General features: G+C 35.4%; 1 protein-coding gene across 3 annotated transcripts in view; it reads right to left on the bottom strand.

Annotated features, from left to right (window-relative positions):
* Positions 1-22507, bottom strand: part of LOC111789292 (sodium/hydrogen exchanger 8) — a 48807-nt gene extending 26300 nt beyond the window's left edge. Inside the window, exons 1-14 of one of the 3 annotated variants that reach the window (XM_023670015.1) lie at positions 22167-22507; positions 21539-21589; positions 21334-21425; positions 20769-20846; positions 20542-20699; positions 20306-20407; positions 19937-20054; positions 17523-17575; positions 17384-17449; positions 8838-8882; positions 6539-6591; positions 5347-5531; positions 4454-4501; positions 4251-4358 (exon numbers count right to left, since the gene is read on the bottom strand). In XM_023670015.1, coding sequence (XP_023525783.1) covers positions 4251-4358; positions 4454-4501; positions 5347-5531; positions 6539-6591; positions 8838-8882; positions 17384-17449; positions 17523-17575; positions 19937-20054; positions 20306-20407; positions 20542-20699; positions 20769-20846; positions 21334-21425; positions 21539-21589; positions 22167-22374 — 1365 coding nt within the window. In that variant the 5' untranslated portion in view covers positions 22375-22507. Of the gene's footprint in view, positions 1-4250; positions 4359-4453; positions 4502-5346; positions 5532-6538; positions 6592-8837; positions 8883-17383; positions 17450-17522; positions 17576-19936; positions 20055-20305; positions 20408-20541; positions 20700-20768; positions 20849-21333; positions 21426-21538; positions 21590-22166 lie in introns of those variants that run through there. The other 2 variants (XM_023670029.1, XM_023670022.1) reach the window with 2 other exon arrangements.
* Between the last annotated feature and the right edge of the window lie 294 nt (positions 22508-22801).

Genomic DNA, 22801 nt, shown 5'->3' with positions numbered 1-22801 from the left:
CATGCTTGATTCAGACTATAAGATCAGATAATAGCAAGGAGTACACTTTAGAAACTTTTAGCAGGTTTTGGGAAGAGGCTGGAATTGAACATCAATTGACAGCACCATACACTCCTCAACAGAATGACGTCAATGAAAGGAGGAATAGATTCATAATGGAGATAACGAGATGCATGCTTCATGAGAAGGATCTTCCAAAACGTTTTTGGGAAAAAGCAGGAAACACTATTATGTGTTTGCAAAATCTAATTTCAACAAAAGCTGTGAAGGACTTGACACCATTTGAGGTTTGGTATGGTTATAAACTTTCTTTAAAGTTCCTTAGAGTATTTGGGTGTCTTTGCTTCACTTACATTCCACAGGTCGAGCGTGATAAGCTTGACAAAAAGTCAGAAGTTAGCATCTTTGTTGGGTATAGCACTATATCCAAAGCTTACAGAGTTTTTGAACCACACATTAGTTGTGTTATTGTGAGCCAAGATGTTCATTTTGCTGGAAATGAGCAATGGAATTGGGAAGAACTGACGAAGGTGAATCTGATTTCTAATGCACCAAACAATTTAATCTTTGGTAGCATGTTAGAAGAGTCTAAAGATGAACGACAAGATGCTTTGGTTGATGATGCACCTGTCCGAGGAGGAGCTTTCAGTGATCGAGAAAAACAAAATCTGGGAGTTGGTTGATCGACCTCTAAACAGAAAAATAATTTGAGCAAGATGGGTGTTTAGAAAAAAGCTTGGAGTTCACAGCATCTAAACAAGGAGGAGTGTTAAAGATCATGTATTTGTTTAGATTGCTGTCAGTTAGTATCTAATTAAATCTCGTTAGGAGTTAGATTTAGTTTTTTATTTGATTTAGTTTTGATTTGATTTGATTTGTTTACTGGTTTGTTACCAGATTTTCTCCCGATATTTTAGGTAGATTTTCTGAATATCTTTTGTATTCTCTGTATAAATATGGAGCATTCTTGCTCTCCAAAATTTAATCTTCTCATCAATTATGCAATCAATCCCTCTTTCACTAACAATTGGACTTCGAAGTATCAAGTTGCCTTTGAAGAGTTGATAAAGGCAATGGTGGAGAGATTGGCACTTGGGTTGTCGATGTGACCAAACACTTTGAAGTAGAGACTAATGCGTTGGATTATACTTGTGTGACAGCCTTCTTCAGGATGGACATCTAATTGCATATGAAAGCCAATATTTGAACAATGCAGAGAGGTGTGTTACCTTTGAGAAAGAAATGATGGTAGTAGTTCATTGTTTAAAGGCATGGAGGTAATATCTCTTTAAGGCCAAGTAAGTGGTTAAGACTATTAACGGCCCTACTGTCACTTTTTCAACCAACCAAAATTGTCATTGAAGCAAACTAGGTGGTAGAATATCTCATTGAGTTCGATTTCTTGTTCAAAGATAAGCCCGATCGGGCTAATCATGCAGCCAATGCTCTTAGTTGTAACACCGAACATGCGACCGTGTGCATGTTAGTCCACTTGTAGGCCAGTAGATCAAATGCAACAATTCGTCAGGCCATTAAGGAACACTTGTTGAAAGATCCTACTACCCAAGCCATAAATCATCTAGCTAAGGAAGGAAAAACCCGACATTTTTTAGTGGAAGATTATCTTCTACTCACTAAAAGCAAACGTGCTGGGAACTTGAGAAAGTTGTTGTTAAAAGAATGTAATGATACTTTAAGGGAAAGCCACATGGGTTAGCAAAGAACTAATGCCCTGCTGAAACGAGTCACTGGTCAAGCCTCCATGACCCATGACAAGTCTCATCTGCCAACATGACAAAGTTGAAAGAGCAAAGTTTGTAAAGTTACCAGAATTCTTGCCCATGCCTACAAGGTCATGGAAGAGTGCCTCCCTCGATTTCATCACCCACTTCTCTAAGGTTGGAGAGTTCGAAGTGGTCCTCATTGTCAACAAATTCTCAAAATATGCAATGTTTATTCCAACACCAAAGATGCGTTTAGCACAAATTACAGCCCAATTATTCTTTAAGAATGTTAAGTTATGGGGTGTTCCAGGAAACATTGTTAGTGACAGAGATTGCCAATTCACGAGGACCTTCTAGACAAAGTTATTCAGCCTATTAGGCTCAAACTTGAATATCTTTTCCCCCTTACCATATCCAAACTCATGGTTAAACCAAACACCTCAATAACATACTTGAAGAGTATATGAGCTCGACGTAGCCCAGTTCAACTTCACATTTTTAAAAAGTTCCTCAATGGGAAGAACCCCCTTCAAGATTTTGTGCGAGAGACAGCCGCACATGCCACATGTTGTTGATTATCCTTATGTAGGAAAAAGTCATCAAACTTACAACTTCAACAAAGAGTGTAAACAAACCTTGAGGTAGCTTGCGCCAATTTAGAGGTGTCTAAAGTATGAAAAAGTGGGTTGATCAGAAGCAACGTCCCTTGGAATTCCAAATAGGCAACCAAGTACCTTCAAAGGCCAGAACAACTCCTACTTTAGGAAAGTAAAACCATAGAGTTTAACTTCTTTATTGGATGAAGATTCACCTTGTCATCCACGTAAGTAATTAGAAATTCTATCATCTAGACTAGGTTGTTCGATCGCAACGAGAAATTTAGGCCTTCAGTCATCGTGAAGAATACTGTCACGTAAGAAATAAAAAAGATCTTAGTTGAGAGGACAAGACGAGTAGGCGAGAGGACACGACGAGCCAACAAGTCGTGAAGAGATGTGCAAGACTTCCTAGTAAAGTGGAAGGTTTCTCCGATGCAGAGATAAGTTGGGAGCTGCTGAAGACCTAAAATCAGCCACTACATATTGATGAGTTTGAGTAGAGTCAGTTGACAGGGATGTCGACCAATTATGTGAGGAAGAATCTCAGAGTCATGTTTATCCAGGTCGTGTTTCACATGGCCACATGCTTGTTCCAAACCTTATACATCTTTCCTTCTAACATATTATTCACTTTTCTTGTAGTTTTGTTGGCGTATGACTCCTCACCAGTTGAGATGTTTACACCTGCCAAATACACTTTGCCTTATAATGTATTATAGAAGGCTACAACTAGTTGTCAAATCTTCCTACTTGGGTTATATGTTATCAACATTGTTATTGTCTCTTATTACTTGCTAGCGTACAACATCTATTTTCTCAAAAATTCTTTCCAAAACTTCCTCTAGCCTCCTTTTCTAAAACTATTTCCAAGAGCAGGGTAGAGGCTACAAGATAGAAAATCCAAGTGAGAGTTGATTCACTCACTCAATGAGGATAGTATGTATCACACAATCGCTGTGCTTGTGACACTAGGCATGCCAATTTCCAAGCCCACAAGTAAAAAAAAAAAAAAAAATCTAAAGTATAAATGCAAGGGGTATTAAAGCTAAGAAACACAAGCACAAACATGCGACAAGTCAATTTTCAAAAAAAGACACCACACGTTGGAGACACATTAGTTTAAAAAAAAAAATGTGTGTGTGCATACTTAGACATAGTATGAATATTTAATGCTTTTAATGTAAATTTCTACCTTTAAACATCATACAGTTCATTAAAAACATTATAAAGATTAAAGATGAAATAACCACCAACATCTAACAATATCCAATTGTTTTTTCGTGGATAACAGCAGTAGAGACCTAGGGGATGGTGGATGATGGAGGTTGGAGATGATGAGAAAGGTTGAAAACCTGCTTTTTAGGGCTAAATACTCATTGGGCTTAGTTATTCACTTGGTATTGGGCTTTGTTTTTTTTTTTAAATGGCCCCGTTAAACTTTTAAAACTCAACTTTTTTTTATAAAAAATAAATTCATTAGCGTGTCTTTGAAATGTTTGTGTCCTGGCTTTTATAATAATAGATAGACACGCAAAAAAGCGTGTCAGAAGTGTGTACAAGTGGGTCGGCATTTTTCCATTATGCGAGTGTCAGCGATTTATAGCACTGAAGTATGAATAAAAGAAGTAAATGGATGGTTGAGGGAATTAGGTGGCGGTCTATATGGCTATAGTGAAAGCTGTCAAAACATCCCTGCAAGGCATCTGTCGTGTAGGGTACTGAAATGAAGAACTTTGATGATGCATTCCTTTTTCAAAGATTCAATAATCTACATGTTTACCAATAAATAACTGAAATGCAAAAATATCATTACAAAATAGAATTAGAACCAGCAGACAGAGAGAAGGAAGATATAAACCAAAGGACTCCATCAATGAGGGGGGGAGAAATTCAAAAGTTGCACTTAAAAGATCAAACAGAGTTTTACCTTAGCCACGGAGAGCTTGTCCATATGTAGAAGATGTAAAATGAATTGTGTGGTCGAACCATTTACAATAAGTGTCATGAATACGATTCCACCCGTGAAAAAAACAAACTGTGACGGAGAAAAGTGCCTATCTTTAATCCCCAATTTTTCTTCCAATATTAATATAAAGTCAGGTGTAAACATTAAAAGCTCCAACTACTAACCAGAGTTCCAGTTTCTGAACTGATGTACAATGACTGGTCACTTGATCGCTGAAATAACAAGAGTTTACAAGTTAGAGGGTATATAAGAATATTGCTAATAATATCTTCGAGCATAGGACTATGGTCATAAACGAAAGGTCTTCCATTTACATCCCAGATTTCTGAGTTGTCACACAAGTACGTAGAACAAACATCCAGAAGACCAGAAGATCCGTTGGCCAAGGGGGCATTAGATGAATGTTCAATTATCACTAATCCCTGAAGCTTAAAATCTTAAGTTAGAATGAACTTTATCCTTATTTTATCCTCAAAACGTGGGTAAGCTAAGCTTAAATCTAAGTTAATTAACGAATTCCAGTGTGTACTGATAATATTTGAACAAGTAAAAATAAATAAAAATAAGCATTTATTGATCTTGTACTACGATAACTACTGCTAGCTCAGAAGCTAAAACTATTAGATTTGACTACGTCTGGTCATATTATGTCAACAAGATATCAACTTGATAGTATCAAAATGTTAACTTGCAAAGGTTGAAATGTAACTTCGTGCCATATCCTTTACACTTTATCTTGAATTATACGAATTGTCATTCAATTGTTACTCATACTTCAACAATTTACATAGATGCAAATTGTCTGTGAAGAGATTCATTTGATCTATTGGTTACTTTCACACCTTTTCTTTTGTTTTCTATCGAGTTAAAAATTCCAAGAACTTGAATTTTTAGTTTTTCAATCCTAGTGACTTGTGAAATATTTTAGTTGTCACCAACAAAATTGAAGTGCTAGCAAGTGGGAAAACATATTGATGATTACTTAGGTGAGAAGATGATCAGTTTATAAACATGTAATGAAGATGCAGCAGTATTAGCATTGATTTGAAAAGCTTGCCTTCACTGACAGTGAAAGTGCCAGAGCAACAGCTCCACGCAGACCTGACCAAGTCAGTATTGTGGCTTCTTTCCAATCTAATCCATATCCAAAATACCGCAGAAATGGATATAGTACTCCAACAACCATTACTCGAGATGCTTGCACATATGCATAAAGCAGAATGAGGAAGCCCCATGATGCTCCTGTGACATAAAAATGGTAGTTTGAGCCTTGGAAAAATAAAATGACAAAATCCACCCATTAAATATATTTAAGATAGTAATAAAAGTACTAGTATATCACAACCCTTCTCAACTAAGTCTTACCTCACTCTCTCTCCTCAATTTNTTTTTTTTTTTTTTTTTTTTTTTTTTTTTTTTTTTTTTTTTTTTTTTTTTTAACAAGACATGATATTTACATTGATAAATAAAAAGGAACAAAAATGTTCAAAGGATACAAACTCCAAAACGTTTGAAGATTGTTTTTCTCAAACAAATAGGAGTGAAAAGATGGTTAGAAAACAGAAAGATACAAAGCCAGGGATGTACATGCATCCAAATGTTTACAAATATCCTTGAAGAAATAAGTAATAGATAAACCAGAGAGAGATTAATGATTTGAGGCCTTCAACTAAACTAAAACAACCCGTTTCCCCAAACGTATTTTCTTTCTTTATCTTCCTTTCTATTCTTGAGGCATTTCAAAAGAAAAAATGCAGAGTATTTTGGAGAAATATTTTAGTTCTGTTTAGTTTTAATTGTCAATTCCCTTCTAATCTGACAGCAGATATGGTGATGCACGCGGTTCCAATCAAGCTTTTGGAGAAAAACAGACATGACAAGAGTCTGAACAACAGTAAATATACACGGGAAGACATGACAATAGTGATTAAATATGCACGCGGTTCCATATTTAATCACTATTGAATTTAAACGCTTAAGTTGATGAGTAACAGTAAATTTATTTTATGCTCTAGTATCATGTTAAATCACTAAAGCCTATTATATTAAGATGAGTAACATTATATCCATAATTTTCAATTCCCAAAGTTACATGAGGTTTTATGCTTTGATACCATCTTAAATCACCAAGGCCCGTCATAATAAGAGTGTGTCATAACATACCCATTATTTACAATTCCCAAGTTACATGGGGCTTATATCTGTACTAGTCAGGAAAGAAGAAAGCTTTTATGAACCGAGAGCCTTACCATCATTAAGAATTCCTTCGCTTCCAAGAACTCCTTCAGCTATAACGACTCCACTGCAAAAGAAAATTACTTTTAGGAGGAAGTAACTTTCGTTGAACACAGTGAAGAAAATTTAAATAAGAGACTGGAGTAAAAGGACATATAATGGAAACTCTTGCACCCTATAAATGCTTTGAAGGCAAGAAGTAACATGAACTAACTAGCTCGTGGGTTTTATTTCATCAGAACTAAATAGCTACGTATTAGACTGAGAAGAGTAGGCAGATTTACACCACGAAATACAATGAAAAATGACTATCTCATAGGCTATAAGTCCTAAATTGATGTAGAGAAGTAGGAAAGGTCCTAAGAAAGGACAATTTTTTCAAACCTCATAACAAATAAAAAGGTTTACCTCCAAACGATGGGCAAATGGCCAGAGGAAACAAGTAAACGGAGCCAGGTATAAAATTAGCCAATCTCAGACGTATCATGAATTACTCAATCCTTATTCTATGATAAGACAGTATGCCAACGTTTTGTAAGGTGTTTCTTGTCACATCCTAAAGGAATTAAAGGGTGAAAAAAAAATCCAAGAGTGAGATGGTATAGTAACGCGCACAGGGAGAAAATAAAGCTCAGGAAGAAAATTCCTAGTCTTTTTGAAATTTCACAAAATAAAGATATGGCAGAATTTGAAGCTAGAATAATTCAATATCATGGATAGTTTATGTGAAAAGAAAGATAAAAGATTAGTACGTGAGTGATTTTTTTGATTTACCAAGTTGGTTATAGGTGTTTCAGTTGTTGAAAGAGAAGACCAAAGTAGTTAGAATTTGAATGGGAGTAGCTTTTCAGTTAGTTTATTGTCTAAAGTTTTTCAGGTGGCTCTTCTATACCGAAAAGTATAGTTCATGTTTTGTGGAAAGTTAAATGCCCCAGAAAAGTTAATGTTCTGTTTAGTTAATATTTATGTTAGGTTTAAACTCGAAAAGACTCCAAATAAATATGCCCTTATATTGTGTTAAAATAAATATACAACACTAACTTCTCTAGAGATATCTTAATGATTCTAAATAAATATCTCAGATTTAATAATATGTTTTGGACTCCAAGGAGTCTTTGGATTTGGTTAGACTTCCAGGAAAAAATCTAAAGAGCATTAGGCTCCATAAAAGGTCTAGAATNTTTTTTTTTTTTTTTTTTTTTTTTTTTTTTTTTTTTTTTTTTTTTTTTTTTTTTTTTACTCTTACGCCACAAAGAAACTTTTAATTATAAATAAGAAGCTTGTACTCATATCTTACACAAGAGAGTGCAATAGAAAATAGGTGAGAGTAAGACAGCTTATGCAAGTGAATGAAATCGTAAATGGGTGAAGGTGAGGTTATGTAGGAATGTATTTTCTCTAAGTGCTCATACGGGTTATTTCTTAGTAAAAGTTTTTATTTCTTTTTAAGGAAACCCTTTCTTCTCTTATAAGTGAATTCCATCCACATACTATTGCTGCTCGACCTCAAATTGGAAGATTCCATGACCGTCCTCTTCCAAAGTTTGGATTCCTTCAAAGCTACAACATATTGCTCTTTACTGCACAGGATCAAATAGAAAGATTTCTCGACCGGCTCTTCCAAAGTCTAGATGGCACTTTGACTCCATCTGATCTATCATCGAGGAGGTTTATGCTATAGTTCCTCGTTTAAGAAAAATCATGATTAAAGCTTTTTTAGTAAGAAGAAACATATTTCTCGAGAAGGATGTGCATCTCCTGAAAAAAAAAAGCATAGAGCTACTTGATTCCATGAGCTTCCATGTATACTACCATCTCTATGAAGGTTCTCTCTGTTAACCCCTAAAGATTTCTCCAATAAATGCTGGAGAAACCATGGGATCATGTTGAAGAAATTAGCACACAAGACAGGAGAGGAGCAAATAAAGGAAAAAGGAAATTTCTATTATGAAAACACAAATATGGACATTTTGAGAGAATGCACTCTAGTACTCCTTTACCCTCGCTCATTTGCTTCTTTACTCGCACAAATTCTAACTATCGCATAAAACCATCCATATGTTAACTCACTCATGGTCTAATTAGTATTAGATTATATCACATTCACAAACTTAGTGACTGTTCAAGTCAGGGATAATTTCCTTGCAATCTAAAATTAACGTGTTCACCATTGGCATGTCAACGCATAAAAGTGGTGGAGCATTCACAATACAACCAAATAAGTTTGCAATAAGAATGATACATCTACTCATGCCAACCATTATGTTATCACCAAAGAGAAGAGAAACAAGCATGCTCAAATCAAGCTCTCACCTCAATATGAAAATTAATGTATTCGCTATGTATGCAACCATTTCCCTGGAAAAAAGATAATTCAAATAAGAAATTAGTCTATGTGTCAATTTGCAAGTAAAACAAATTGGATGTGACCTGGTCAACCTATATTAACATGCATGTGTGTCAAAATGAAAAGAAAGTATTAACCACTATAAAGGTTGAAGGAATGACCTTGATTTAAGAACTATTGTGTAATTCCTAGCCTTTAAGTTAGGAGATATTTATGTAATTTCATTAAATAAGGGAAGTAGTTGACCTTCCTAATTTATCTGTGCTACCGAGTATCAAGGGATTTATTTTGATTTACTGTTATCTAGTATCTACGGATTTATTTAGATTTATTGTTACCGAGCATCTATGGATTTAGTTAGTTTTTCTATATTATAAAAGGCACATGTACCTCTCTAAAAATTAATATGAAATGCAAGCAAGATATTTAAATTTGCAACATGGTATCAAAGTCAGGGAGGTATGATTAATTTGCATAACCTTCAAAACTACAGATCTTCCATTTTACCAAATTTAGTCGAAGCCTTCATAGCTATCAATCTTCCGACTTAACCAAGTTTCATTCATAGCCTTTATATAACATTTTCACAGCAATCAGTGATCACATAAAAGAGTATTCATAGTAGGAAAGCCGCATCATTAGCATTAGAATTCTCAGATTCATTCACCGCAAGTGTAGCAGCTAGCCTACTATCAATCCATTCATCCATCAATCTGCAAGCTCACTTGCGTCCATTCGTAGTTTGGAAAACAAGGGAGAATGATGAAAGCACGAGAATACATTGCAAAAGAGTCCAAATCAAAAGCTGCTACATGTGTAGACTAGTGGATTCAATAATGAAGAGATTGAGAGATTGAATATGTTCTTGGACTTGCTAAACAAACCATCAAGTTTCAGTGCCTTGACAATCTTAGGTATGTCTCCAATCACTTTTTACATAAACTCTTCAGAGATAAGTCAAGTCAACTCTTGGATTATAGACACTGGTGCAACTGATCACATGACCCCTCACTCACAATATTTTAAAACATATAAACAATGTCCAAAAAGTAATCAAAAAATTAGAAGGGCAAAAATGTCTGTTAGTGAAATAGGGATTGATTGAATGATTGATGAGAAGATTGAATTATGAAGAGCAAGAATGCTCCATATTTATACAGAGAATACAAAAGATATTCAGAAAATCTACCTAAAAATCTGGAGAAAATCTGGTAACAAACCAGTAAACAAATCAAATAAAATCTAATCAAATCAAAACTAAATCAAATAAAAAACTAGATCTAACTAACTCCTAACTGAGATTTAATTAGATACTAACTGACAGCAATCTAAACAAATACATGATCTTTAACAATGTCATACACCTCAAAACTATCGAATAGTTTCTTTTCCATACAAAAGTTTGTCCATGGCAGTCACTACAGTGTTATTTTCTCTTTATCATGTGTTTTTCAAGACCAGATCTCGAGATGGACGATTGGACTTACTAAGGAATTGAATGACTTGTACTACTTGCAATTACTTGAGAGAGAAACTAACCTAGTGCCCGTGTCATTTCTTAGTTCCTCCAATAATAATGCAATTTGATTACATCACTGTCGCATGGGTCATTCCTCATTTAGAGTTTTAAGAGTCATATTTCCAAATTTGTTTCAAGAACTCTAGTCTCTAATTTTCATTGTGATAAGTGCGGAATTGTTCCATATATTTGGGGACACTCAACTGTTCCAAGTATTTTTAGTGCTCATTGGTTTCTCAAATTAATTGATGATTGTACTCGGGTCACATGGCTGTTTCTTCTCAAACAAAAATTAGATTTAGTCATATTATTTTTGTCTTCCACTCAATGATTCAGACCCAATTTAGAATCAAAATCAAAACTCTGACAATGCTAGAAATTATTTCACTCCAACCTTATCTCCATATTTCTGATTTCAAGGCATTATCCATTATTCTTTGTGTGTTATTACACAGTAGAAAATGGAGTGGTCGAAATGACAAATGAACACCTTTTAAACAATACCCGAGTATTGCTTTTTTACGAAAATATGTCAAAAACTTACTAGGGGGAGGGAGTCTTTCTGCAACTCCCATGATTAATCATTTCCCATCTTTTGTCCGGAATAACCTAAGCCTAATATTAGTCCTCAACCAATTTCATCCTCACTTTCAGACATCAAATGGTCTCACACCCTGCATATTTGGGTGCACTTCGACCACAAAATGGTACAAATGTTACATCCTACATCTAGGAAGTCTTACACTTCAATTGATGTGACATATCACAGAGCAAAGGCCATTGTACTCTAAGGCTTCTCTTTAGATGGAGAACACGGAGATTGAAGAAGGTCCTTTGGAAACTATTGAACCCCGCGGACACACTGAATAACCAGCACACAGAACCAGTTATTAAGTCCATGCTTGTTACCGAATCTAATTATGAGTACCTACTATCGTAAATTACGAGTCCTCCCCTACTACCATAGAATCACCAACTGAACCATACGTTCCACCTCCATTTCCAGATCCATTGTTTTCTCAAGTATATGCTAGAAGGACAGTCATTTCAGTACTGATACAAGTCCAAACATCATTCAAAATAAGGATGCAACACGGTTACCAATAGATGATAGACCCATAGGTGTTTGAAAACCCGCTAGATAATGCATAAAATGGCCTTTATACTCCTTAACAAACTATATCTCTTGAAAGACATCCCCACCACACAAGAGTTTCATTGTGAGTCTAAATTAAATTGTTATACCTAATACAGTTTCTAAAGCTTTATCCAAAGGAGAATGGAAGGATGCTATGACAGAAGAAATGCAGGCCCTTGAAAAAATAACAAATGGAAAGTTGTGGATAGGCCAAAAAGAAAAAATATAGTTGGGTGTAGGTGACTTTTCACAGTAAAGTACAAGGCTGATGGAACGTTGGAAAGGTATAAGACAAGGTTAGAAGCTAAGGGATACACTCAAGTTTACGGTATAGATTACTAGGAGACAATTGGCCCGATTGCGAAGATGAACACCGTAAGAATATTGTTATACTTGGTTGCCAACTTAAATTTGGAGCTTTCATAGTATAATGTGAAGAATGCATTTCTTCATCGCAGTCTAAATGAGAAAATCTACATGAGCATCCTCCAAGATTTGAAAGCTCAATATGTGAACGGTGCATATTGAGAAAGGCCCTGTATGGACTAAAAAAAATCATCAAAGGGCATGGTTTGGAAGATTCACAAATGTAATGAAAGACTATGAGTATAAGAAAAGTCAAGGAGGTCACAATCTCTCTGTCAAGCATTCAAAATCAAAGGGAGTAGTATATGTAGATGACATCATAATCAATGGAGATAATGAAGAAGAAAAACTTGAACTCAGTTAAAAATTGATGAAAGAAATTGAGATCAAAGAACTTAGGGTATTTTCATATCACAATAGAAATATGTGATGGATTTATTTTTAGAAACAAGAAAAAACGATAAAAAATTGTGAGAGTCAAAAGAAGAGCTTGCAGTATATAGAGAAATATGCTAGAGGTTAATAGAGATCTTTATATATCTAGCTCACAATCGAGTAGACATAGCATCCTCGAGGAGTGTAATTAGTCAATTCATGCATGATCCGCAAAAGCCTCACCTTCAAGCAACATATAGAGTATTGCGATACCTGAAAGGAACTTCAGGAAAAGGAATTTTGTTCAAACGAAAGAATTCTCTTGCATTGGAAGTTTACACCAATCTTGACTATGCTGGCTCAATAGTGGAAGAAGATCTATGTTAGGTTATGGAGCCTGCTTATTTATAGCTGAGTCAACGGTTATACATGGTAAAGCTATATTTGGTAAATGACATATAAAGTAAATTGTACGTAAAGCTATATTTGGTAAATGACATATAAAGTAAATTGTCATAAATAGTAATACCTATGTATATAGTAAAAAACTATATAAAGCTATATATGGTAAATAATTATATATAGTAGATGGTTATATCTGGTAAAGCTAAATATAGTAAGCTAAACCATATATATATTTCCTCCAGCAGAGCTTTGAAAATGTACTTTCTGTATTCTCTGTATTCTCTCTTACTGTACATACTTGGAGTCATCAATATAAATCCTTTAGCTCTTTAGCTAGAATTCTCCTTGCATTTTCTCTATCCTGTTCTTTGTGTTCATCTAGATCGAGTGTGTGCGTAGTTGTGTGATCCTAACAACTGGTATCAAAGCTAGGCAGAAGTTACCACGATCTGTGAAGATGGAAAGTTCAAAGATTGGAATTGAGAAGTTCGATGGATCCGATTTCGGTTTCTGGAAAATGCAGATTGAAGATTGTATCAGAAAGATCTTCACGAACCCTGTTGGGGGTGATGCCGGATACCATGACCACGGAGCAGTGGAAGCTCAAGGATCGACAAGCCTTAAGGCTTATCCGGTTGACACTATCAAAAAACGTGGTGTTCAATATCATCAAGTAGAAGACAACGTCAGATCTGTTGAACGCGCTGTCGAATATGTACGAAAAACCGTCGGCTATGAACAAGGTGTATTTGATGCGGAGATTGTTCAATCTACAGATGTCTGAAGGTGGATTTGTTGTTGATCATATAAATGAATTCAATATGATCGTAAGTCAACTAAGTTCGGTGGAAATTAATTTCGAGGATTAAATTAAAGCATTGATTTTGATGTCGTCTTTACCCGAGTCGTGGGATACTATTGTTGCCGCAATCAGCAGTTCACAAGGATCTGATAAACTAAAGTTTGATGAAATTCGAGATGTAGTTCTCAGCGAAAGTATTCGCAAACGAGAAATTGGAAATTTATCTGGTAGTGCTCTCAGTGTTGACCAACANAAAGGGCGATCAAAATCAAAGAATCGAGAAAAATCTCTAAATAGACCAAATGTAACGTTTTGGAATTGTGGAGAAAAAGGTCACTTTCGGACAGGTTGTACAATACCAAAGAGGAAGCAGAATCACAAATCTGGAGATGACGATGATTCTATAAATTCAGCCGAAGACATTGGGGATGTTCTAATCCTCAGCGTGGACAGTTCTATTGAATCCTGGATTTTGGATTCAGGTGCATCTTTTCATTCGTCCCCAAATAAAGAGTTGTTCCGGAATTTCAAGTCTGGAAATTTCGAGAAGGTGTATCTTGCCGACAACAAAGATTTGGAGATTAAAGAAAAAGGAGATGTCTGCATAAAAACTCCGGCAGGAAATCAGTAGACATTAAAGGATGTCAGATATATTCCTAGCTTCAAGAAGAACCTGATCTCTATTGGTCAGTTGGATAGCACAGGTTATGCAACAGAGTTAGGGAAGAGTTCGTGGAAGATTATGAAGGGTGCTACAGTGGTAGCACATGGCACAAAATCTGGAACCTTATACACCACTGCAGGGTGTATGAACATAGTTGTTGTTGCTGAAAGTGCTTCATATTCAAGTCTATGGCACAATAGACTTGGACATATGAGCGTGAAAGGAATGAAGATGCTGGCTGCGAAATGAGTTTTAAAAGGTTTGAAATCTGTTGATGTGGGTCCCTGTGAGAACTGCATTATGAGCAAGCAGAAACGAGTTAGCTTCACAAGGACTGCTAGAGAATTGAAGAAAGTGCGGTTGGAAATGGAACCATATGTAGAACAAGGTTCGACGAAGCAAGTGGGAGTTGAGCTTGAGTTGCAGGAAAACTCACTTAGTGATGTTGTAGCAAATACTCATGAAACTCCTGAGACTACTGCTGAGGAACCAGATGTGAAGCAAGGTTCCAAGACCACGAAGCAAGTGGGAGTTGAGCTTGAGTTGCAAGAAAACTCACCTAGTGATGTTGTAACAGATACTCATGAAACTCCTGAGACTACTGCTAAGGAACCAGAGGTGGAGCAAGGTTCCAATACCACGAAGCAAGTGGGAGTTGAGCTTGAGTTGCAAGAAAACTCACCTAATGATGTTGTAGCAGATACTCATGAAACTCCTAAGACTACCGCAGAGGAATCAGCAGTGGAGCAAGTGGCACCTGAACCAGTGTTGAAAAGATCATTCAGTACTATCAGAGTACCAGATATGTATGTACCTTCATTACACTATCTGTTACTGATGAAAGGGAACCACAACCCTTTGAGGAGGCCATACAGTTGGAGGATACAACCAAGTGGGAGCAAGCCATAGATGATGGGACGTCTAGGCTTCAAAAATGCGTTGTACTGAGGCTGAGTACGTGGCAATAGCTGAAGCTGGAAAGAAGACGATATGGATGACTGACTATCTGGAAGAATTGGGCAAGAAGCAGCACGAAAAGATTCTTTATAGAGATAGTCAGAGTGTCATACAGTTGGTAAGGAACTCGGTCTATCATTTAAAGATAAAACACGGAAGGCGATACCATTTCACTTGCAGGTTAGTGGAAGATGGTGATGTGTTTTGAGAAGATAGAGGGTGTAAAGAATCCAACAAACATGTTGACAAAATGTGTTGATGTTGGAATATTGAGATTGTGCAAAACCTCAATTGGTATGGTGCAGTGGAGTGATCTCCCAAGGGAGAATTGTTAGGTTATGGAGCTTACTGCTTATTTATGGTNTTACACTATCTGTTACTGATGAAAGGGAACCACAACCCTTTGAGGAGGCCATACAGTTGGAGGATACAACCAAGTGGGAGCAAGCCATAGATGATGGGACGTCTAGGCTTCAAAAATGCGTTGTACTGAGGCTGAGTACGTGGCAATAGCTGAAGCTGGAAAGAAGACGATATGGATGACTGACTATCTGGAAGAATTGGGCAAGAAGCAGCACGAAAAGATTCTTTATAGAGATAGTCAGAGTGTCATACAGTTGGTAAGGAACTCGGTCTATCATTTAAAGATAAAACACGGAAGGCGATACCATTTCACTTGCAGGTTAGTGGAAGATGGTGATGTGTTTTGAGAAGATAGAGGGTGTAAAGAATCCAACAAACATGTTGACAAAATGTGTTGATGTTGGAATATTGAGATTGTGCAAAACCTCAATTGGTATGGTGCAGTGGAGTGATCTCCCAAGGGAGAATTGTTAGGTTATGGAGCTTACTGCTTATTTATGGTTGAGTCAACGGTTATACATAGTAAAGCTATATTTGGTAAATGACATATAAAGTAAATTGTCATAAATAGTAAATAGCTATGTATAGTAAAAAGCTATATCGGGTAAAGCTACATATGGTAAATAGTTATATACAGTAGATGGTTATATCTGGTAAAGCTAAATATCGTAAGCTAAACAATATATATATCCACTCAGCAGAGCTTTGAAAATGTACTTTCTGTATTCTCTATATTCTTTGTATTCTCTATTACTGTACATACTTGAAGTCATCAATATAAATCCTTTAGCCAGAGTTCTCCTTGCATTTTCTCTATCCTGTTCTTTGTGTTCATCTAGATCGAGCGTATGCGTTGTTGTGCGATCCTAACACTACAATGGGGCATTGTACTTTTCTTGGAGGTAATTTGGTAACATAGAGAAAAAGCAAAATGTGGTGACTATATCCTGTCGAATCAGAATTTCAAGATATTGGACAAGAGTTATGTGAACTCTTATGATTGAAGATAATCCTTGATGACTTAAAGATTAAGGGGGAAGGTCCGATAAAGTTATATTGCGACAACAAATCAGCTATCAATATTGCACATACTCTTATACTCCTATCCAACGTGATAGGACAAAACATATTGAAATTAATTGACATTTTAACAAGGAGAAATTAGAGAAGGGGATAGTATGCATTAGTGTTGTGTCCTCACAACTTCAACGAATAGATATACAAATAAAAGGACTTCATAGTTCAATGTTTCATGAGTTAGTATCCAAACAGAAAATGGATGATATCTATTTCTCAACGAGAGGAGGAGTGTTGAAGGAATGACTTTGATTTTAGGAATATTTGTGTTATTCCTAGCCTTAAGTTAGGAGATATTTGTGTCCTATTAAATAAAGGAAAATAGCTAACCTCCCTAATTTTTATGTATTGTTTCCTAGTATTTAGGGATTTATTTAGATTTATAGTTACTTAGTATCTAGAGATTTATTCAGATTTAATCTTACCTAATATCTAGAAATTTAGTTAGTTATTATAAAAGGCACATGTACCTCTCTCAAATCTCTCTGAAAATTAATATGAAAAGCAAGCATGATAATTTACATTGACAATAATAAATATAATATTAATGCGAAATATAATTTTTTTCATACCAAAGACACCATTCAGATACTAAGGTTATTTATAATGACCATTAGAAATACAAAATTAAGGTGAAATTAATCCATATTTATTTTACCATTATTTAGCACTCTCACATATCACAAAAAGGATATATGAGAGAACTAAACTCATCAAAGAACATAAGAACCATCTGTCCATGATGCATGAATCATTGGAACCATGAAAGATAAGCTTTTTATATTAATAATGATCTAGTTAGATCAATTGATAAAGAGAAATAATAATCACAGTGGAACAATATACCAAAAATGATGTAAGCTTTGTTGACCATCGCCCTTAAAAGCTGTTCTTGCAACTGCAGCATGAAACCTAGTAATAGACTATAACATCAGGAAATGTATCCTCCAAATTCAGATGGTGTATCATAGGCAAATAAACTTACATTCCTAATGTCATCACCGCCAAAACACCAGAAACATCAGCTCCCTCTTGAGCCTATCATGCACATGACAATAATCCAATGCAAGAGACGAGGAAAAGCTCAAAAGAACTAATAAATAAATGATTGAAAAGAACCAAGTTCAAATATTACTACTAAAAATAATGTTGATAACAGTTTGGTTATAAATGTTAATTTGTTAAAAGAAGAAAGAAGAAAGAGAAGAGAGAAAGATCAATAGAATCACAAAGAACAAACACTCCTTCAATAGTATGATGTGTTGATTATCTTTATAAAAAAAAAAAATAATAAAACTATAATTAATTAATCAGTCACGGTAGAATGAGGTATTGAAGAAACCGAAAAAGAAAAATAAAAAAGGGAGGGGAAGATGAGGCACCAACCCAACCAAAAGGATCTCATGTCTACAATAATAAATTTTGATTTCAGCAATGTTTCTGATTTCAGCAAGAGTAGCATTGAATCAGAGAGAAATTACTAGGAAACTAAAGAGCTAAGCTTTGGGAATATTGAAGATGCATTAAAATTTGGAATTTATGACACTATCAAATGAAGTTATTACAGCACCTAGTTTAGAGGCTCCTCACAATGAGCTTAATCTTAATATTAATGGTCCTAGTTTCAAGATTGGCTCATCAAGGATCAACTTTAAAATCTATTGAGGAGTTCGATGCCCGTCACTGATTCTAACCGTATGGATTTCTTGAAATACTTTGAGGAAGTTGGGATTTCTTGAAATACTTTGAGGAAGTTGGGATTTCTTTATTCGAAATTAAGCCCAAAAGTATTAAATGCGATCCAATGATTCCGTGAACTTGATAGGCTATGATTTGACCAAGTTTGTTCCCTTTTTTCACGCTAATAATTTGGAGACATGAAGATAATTTCATGGAATACAAGGGGGGAGAGTACGGCCTAGTCAAATCTGCTTGGCATAAGATTGCCATACAATAGGAAAGAAAATTCTTTGTTTTTGACATCCTTGGGTCAATATACCTAGACAACGGAGGTTGGGAGAGATTACTTCTTTGAAGCTTGGCATGGAAAGCATAAATTATTTTGGTAAGCTTTTCCTTTCAAAATATGCTTTCCAAATCTGCTCAGGATGGATCCCTTGTCTTTTTCTTTTGTTTTCAACCACTGGGGTGCTGGTTTCCTTCATTGGTAGATTGGTACTAGAATAATTTGTAGGATACTGGAATTGATGTGTTTACATCATTGTCGGCTAATTTGGAAGCAGTGGGTTGAGCGTTTCAAATTTTCATGGGGTTGGATAATTGATGTTTCAGCTGTTAAAACTTCGGAAGGATTTCTCAGAGTAGTTTGAAGCTATAAGGAAATCAAAGAGCCCTAAGAAGATCAGTATTCTTATTTGGATTATGCTCAAAAGTGGCCTTATCTCTGCTTTAGAAAATACTTCCAGCTTCTATAGAGGCTTGCTTTGTTCCCGAGGGTGCTCTTGGTTTGGGTTTTTGAAGTCAAGAGAGCGTAATCAAGGAGTTTGATGGTTTAACTAAGAAGTTGAGAAGAGCGGTTCACCTTACCCAAGCACAAGCATTTCTGTTTCAATAATATTAGTATTAATTGGGGAGTCTTTATATCCCATGCTTAGAATGTTTCTGTTTTTAATTCTCTTTTTCATTCCTTATAGGAATTTGTATGCTTAAAAGATTTCTGTAGACTATGATTCCAGTCCCTCCAAGTATCCAGCACGCAATTGGTTTTATACAATATTGTCCTCGGTAGTAAGCATGGAGAATATAAGACTATGAGGACGACACACCAAAGCACCCTACCCACAGTCAATTATCTGTTTGCTTGTTGGGATCAAACATTTTTCAGTAAAGCCAAAATTTCAGCTCATTCCCAATTTCAAGTTCTAAAGGTTGTCAAATGCCAGTCCCACACTCAAACTCATCTTTGATCTCCTTGACAACAGTTTGAAGGTCCAACAAAAGAGGTCAAGGAAATTAGTGCGAAGCAGCGAGTAGGCAACTCACAAGTCAGCCTGAAAATTCATACATTCTCCTTTACCCATATCAAAGCAAACATCTGATTGACTTGATTATAGAAGCTTGAAATAAGCATCCTCATGCATCTACTCATTTTTGTACATTGTTTCAGAGTAAACCAGCCAGGAGGAACATTGCCATTCCTTTTATCAGTTACCTTGTGCGATAGGGAGTCTTCCTCCATTAGAGAATGCCAAACCATTCACCAATCAGGGTTTTCTTAAACACAATACATTGAGAACTAATTAAAAATACTTCTAAAGCCATATACAATTCCTTTCAAATAACAGTATTAATTTGTATTCGTGCCTAGACTAATTAACAGATACATCATTCAGTATTGATACAAGTATAAACATAAAAGAGAGTGAGAGAGTCACATACAGTGAAATAAGCAATATAGCTCACAGCAAGTGTTAATGCAATCTCTATCACTGTGTCGTTGAAAATGAACCCGAGCCATAAAACAGATGCAATCCCAAATGCAAGACCAATTCCCAAACTGATCATTAAAACACCAGGCAAACATGATTACAAAGACCATCTCATTATAAAGTCGATAAACTGGTTCTGGCTCAAATGATCAACTAGAATAAGAAGGAAAATGATAATAAGAAGCTTGAAATCAAAACACCTAAACCAACTGATCATTTGGGCCATACACCTCAGCACCAAAATTTGAATAAGCATATTGTTCCGAAAAATTAGCTGGCCTAATGCACAAATAAAATAAGGACAAAAAATGGTACATACGCCCCCAGCGAGACTTGTGTGAGATATTTGATTATAGCTCCCCAATTAAAGCTCTTTCCAAGGACCATTTGATAAAAAAGTTGATAAACCACAATTGCTGTCCTGAGTATTATAAAATAGGATCAGAATAATGAATAGTTGAAATGTTTAGTCTAGTCAAACCTAATAATATAACAACTTGTTTGAAAGAGAGATGATTTAAACGATTGATGTTGAAAAATAATTCAAACTAATACCCATCATTCATCAAGGATTCTCCTTCTATTATCGTATTCAGTTTTTTACTTGCTCCTAGCTCTTTCATTAGAGCTACTACAGCCACAGGATCTGTGGCACTCAGAAGTCCCCCAAGCAACAATGATGTTTTCCAATTCCAATTATATGGGAAAGTGAGCTGCAGTAAAGCATAAAAAATTAATGTCATAAAATATCCTTACTATCTGAATTGATAGTCTGGTATTACCTTGAAAGCAGATCCAAGCAAGAACGTTGAAATTAAAACACCTGGACCAGCTAATAAGATCATTTGGGCCAGACACCTCTGCACCAAAAATATATTTAGCAAATAGTTCATAAAAAATAACTCAAGGGCAAGTTCTTTTCTTTTTGTATATGAGAGTGCGTGTTGTAGAACTAATGTGGGGGCATCACATCATTTTAATGTGTAAGGTGTTGTTTCTGCTGATAGAAGCTATTAATTGTTATGTTAGATGAGTAAGCAATCATTGAACTAAGGTAGCGGTTCAGTTGCCCTTAAAAGAAAGTTTAAAACTGTCATTAACCCATTTGGATGGCCAATTTGTACACAATATTTCAGATACATCAAGGCAGATTAATATAGGTGCTACTAGAACCACTCTAGAGAGTCAGGAATTCTTAGAAGACAAGAAGTTCATCTAGAACACATTCTACAAAAATAATTAAAGGAAGTGAGAATTATATAAAGTTATCAGTCCAAATAACTATAGCTCTCTTGTCACCAAGCTTAGTTAAAAACAGGATAATGGTTTTGAAAAGCATGAATCAACCTTTATTTGGTGCACTTCCATTGAAAAGGAACTCTCAAACAGCAGAGCAGGAAGGAAAACAGCCAATAATAGATCAGGATCAATTTTTGCCCCTGAAATTTAGAAGCATCGAATCTGTTTTAACAGCTACGACTGATACTTCAAGGGAATACACTTCAAAATTAATGATACAGTGACAGTTACTAGAATGAAGAGACAAACTTACATAGACGGATGCCATCCCCTATCTTTCCCAATCGATGATGTGTGCCATATTCTGCTCATTAATACAGTTTGAGAAAAGAAAACTTCGAGTGAGTGGTAGGAAGTGTTGACAAATGACCATTCAGAAATGCATTAATGGGTCAACAACAGATTGTTCGCTTGCAAACAATATTTATATCAAATTTCAGATTTTAGGCATCTATCATATCCTTTAAATCAATTTCAGTCATCGACTCCCGCTATATAAATCTTGTTGTGTTCGCATACTTGAATTTAAACTTCTTCCGTTAATCCACTCACTTGAGTCAATTTTCCTACGATGAACTCTTTTCCAACCGGTCAAACTTATTCCAACTCTTTCCTAGAAAATACAACTCGTCGTTTCATCTTCAAAGCAGTTGAGTTCGGAACTCAAGTAGAAATCAAAATTCATAAACAAATTATACAATAAAAGGAGATCTGTAAAACAAGTAAAATGTCTTGATAAACGCCAACTAAAAACGATTGAGTTTCCCGAATTTTATGGAAACTGAAGATTATTAAACTACACGATAGCAACAATAAGCAAACAACGATGAGCAGAAAATGAGGAAGAACATGAAAATGTATGGAAAAAAAGAGTCACCAACCAATGGATCCAAGAATTATGCCAAGAACAAGCAAGGCAACTGTATAAGGAACTCTAGTGCCTCGCAGCAAGTGTCTGCAAGCGATTCCAAGCACCAAACTCAGTCCAACGAACAGCACAGCATCAGTTGGATTCCAATCAGACGAACCAATGGCTCCTTCTTCCAGCTCTCGGTTTGTAAACATTTCCAGCAATTCTACTTCCGCCATGAATAGATTGAGCAGTCTACTGTGTTTCTTTCTCCATCAAATTTAACGACTAGGATTCTGGTTACAGATTCTTTATATAATCTGCTCCTCAGCTCTTTCTTCCTTTTTCCACCCTCCCTCCCACATGCACCGTCGAATACCGACATTTATTATATCGTTGATTAAAGATAAAATTAGTCTTTTTCAAGAGTACCAATTTGATTCTTATTGTTTCAAAACCATTAAATTTTAATTCATAGTTTTATTCTAATTTTATTAAAAATCAATTTTAATTTAAATTTTTTTAACTTAACAACTATACAGAAAAAATAAATAAATAATTTTTTATAGTTAAATTGAAAAATTAATTATGATGGTTTAAAATATTAAATTTTAGTGTTTAAAAAATTAGAATTTATTTATATAATTTTATTGATAAAAATTCCAT

This window comes from Cucurbita pepo, chromosome LG01 (assembly GCF_002806865.2).
Source record: "Cucurbita pepo subsp. pepo cultivar mu-cu-16 chromosome LG01, ASM280686v2, whole genome shotgun sequence".
Classification (NCBI taxonomy): Eukaryota; Viridiplantae; Streptophyta; class Magnoliopsida; order Cucurbitales; family Cucurbitaceae; genus Cucurbita; species Cucurbita pepo.
The sequence above is the reverse complement of the archived record's forward strand: the minus strand, read 5'-3'. Positions and strand labels throughout refer to the sequence as shown.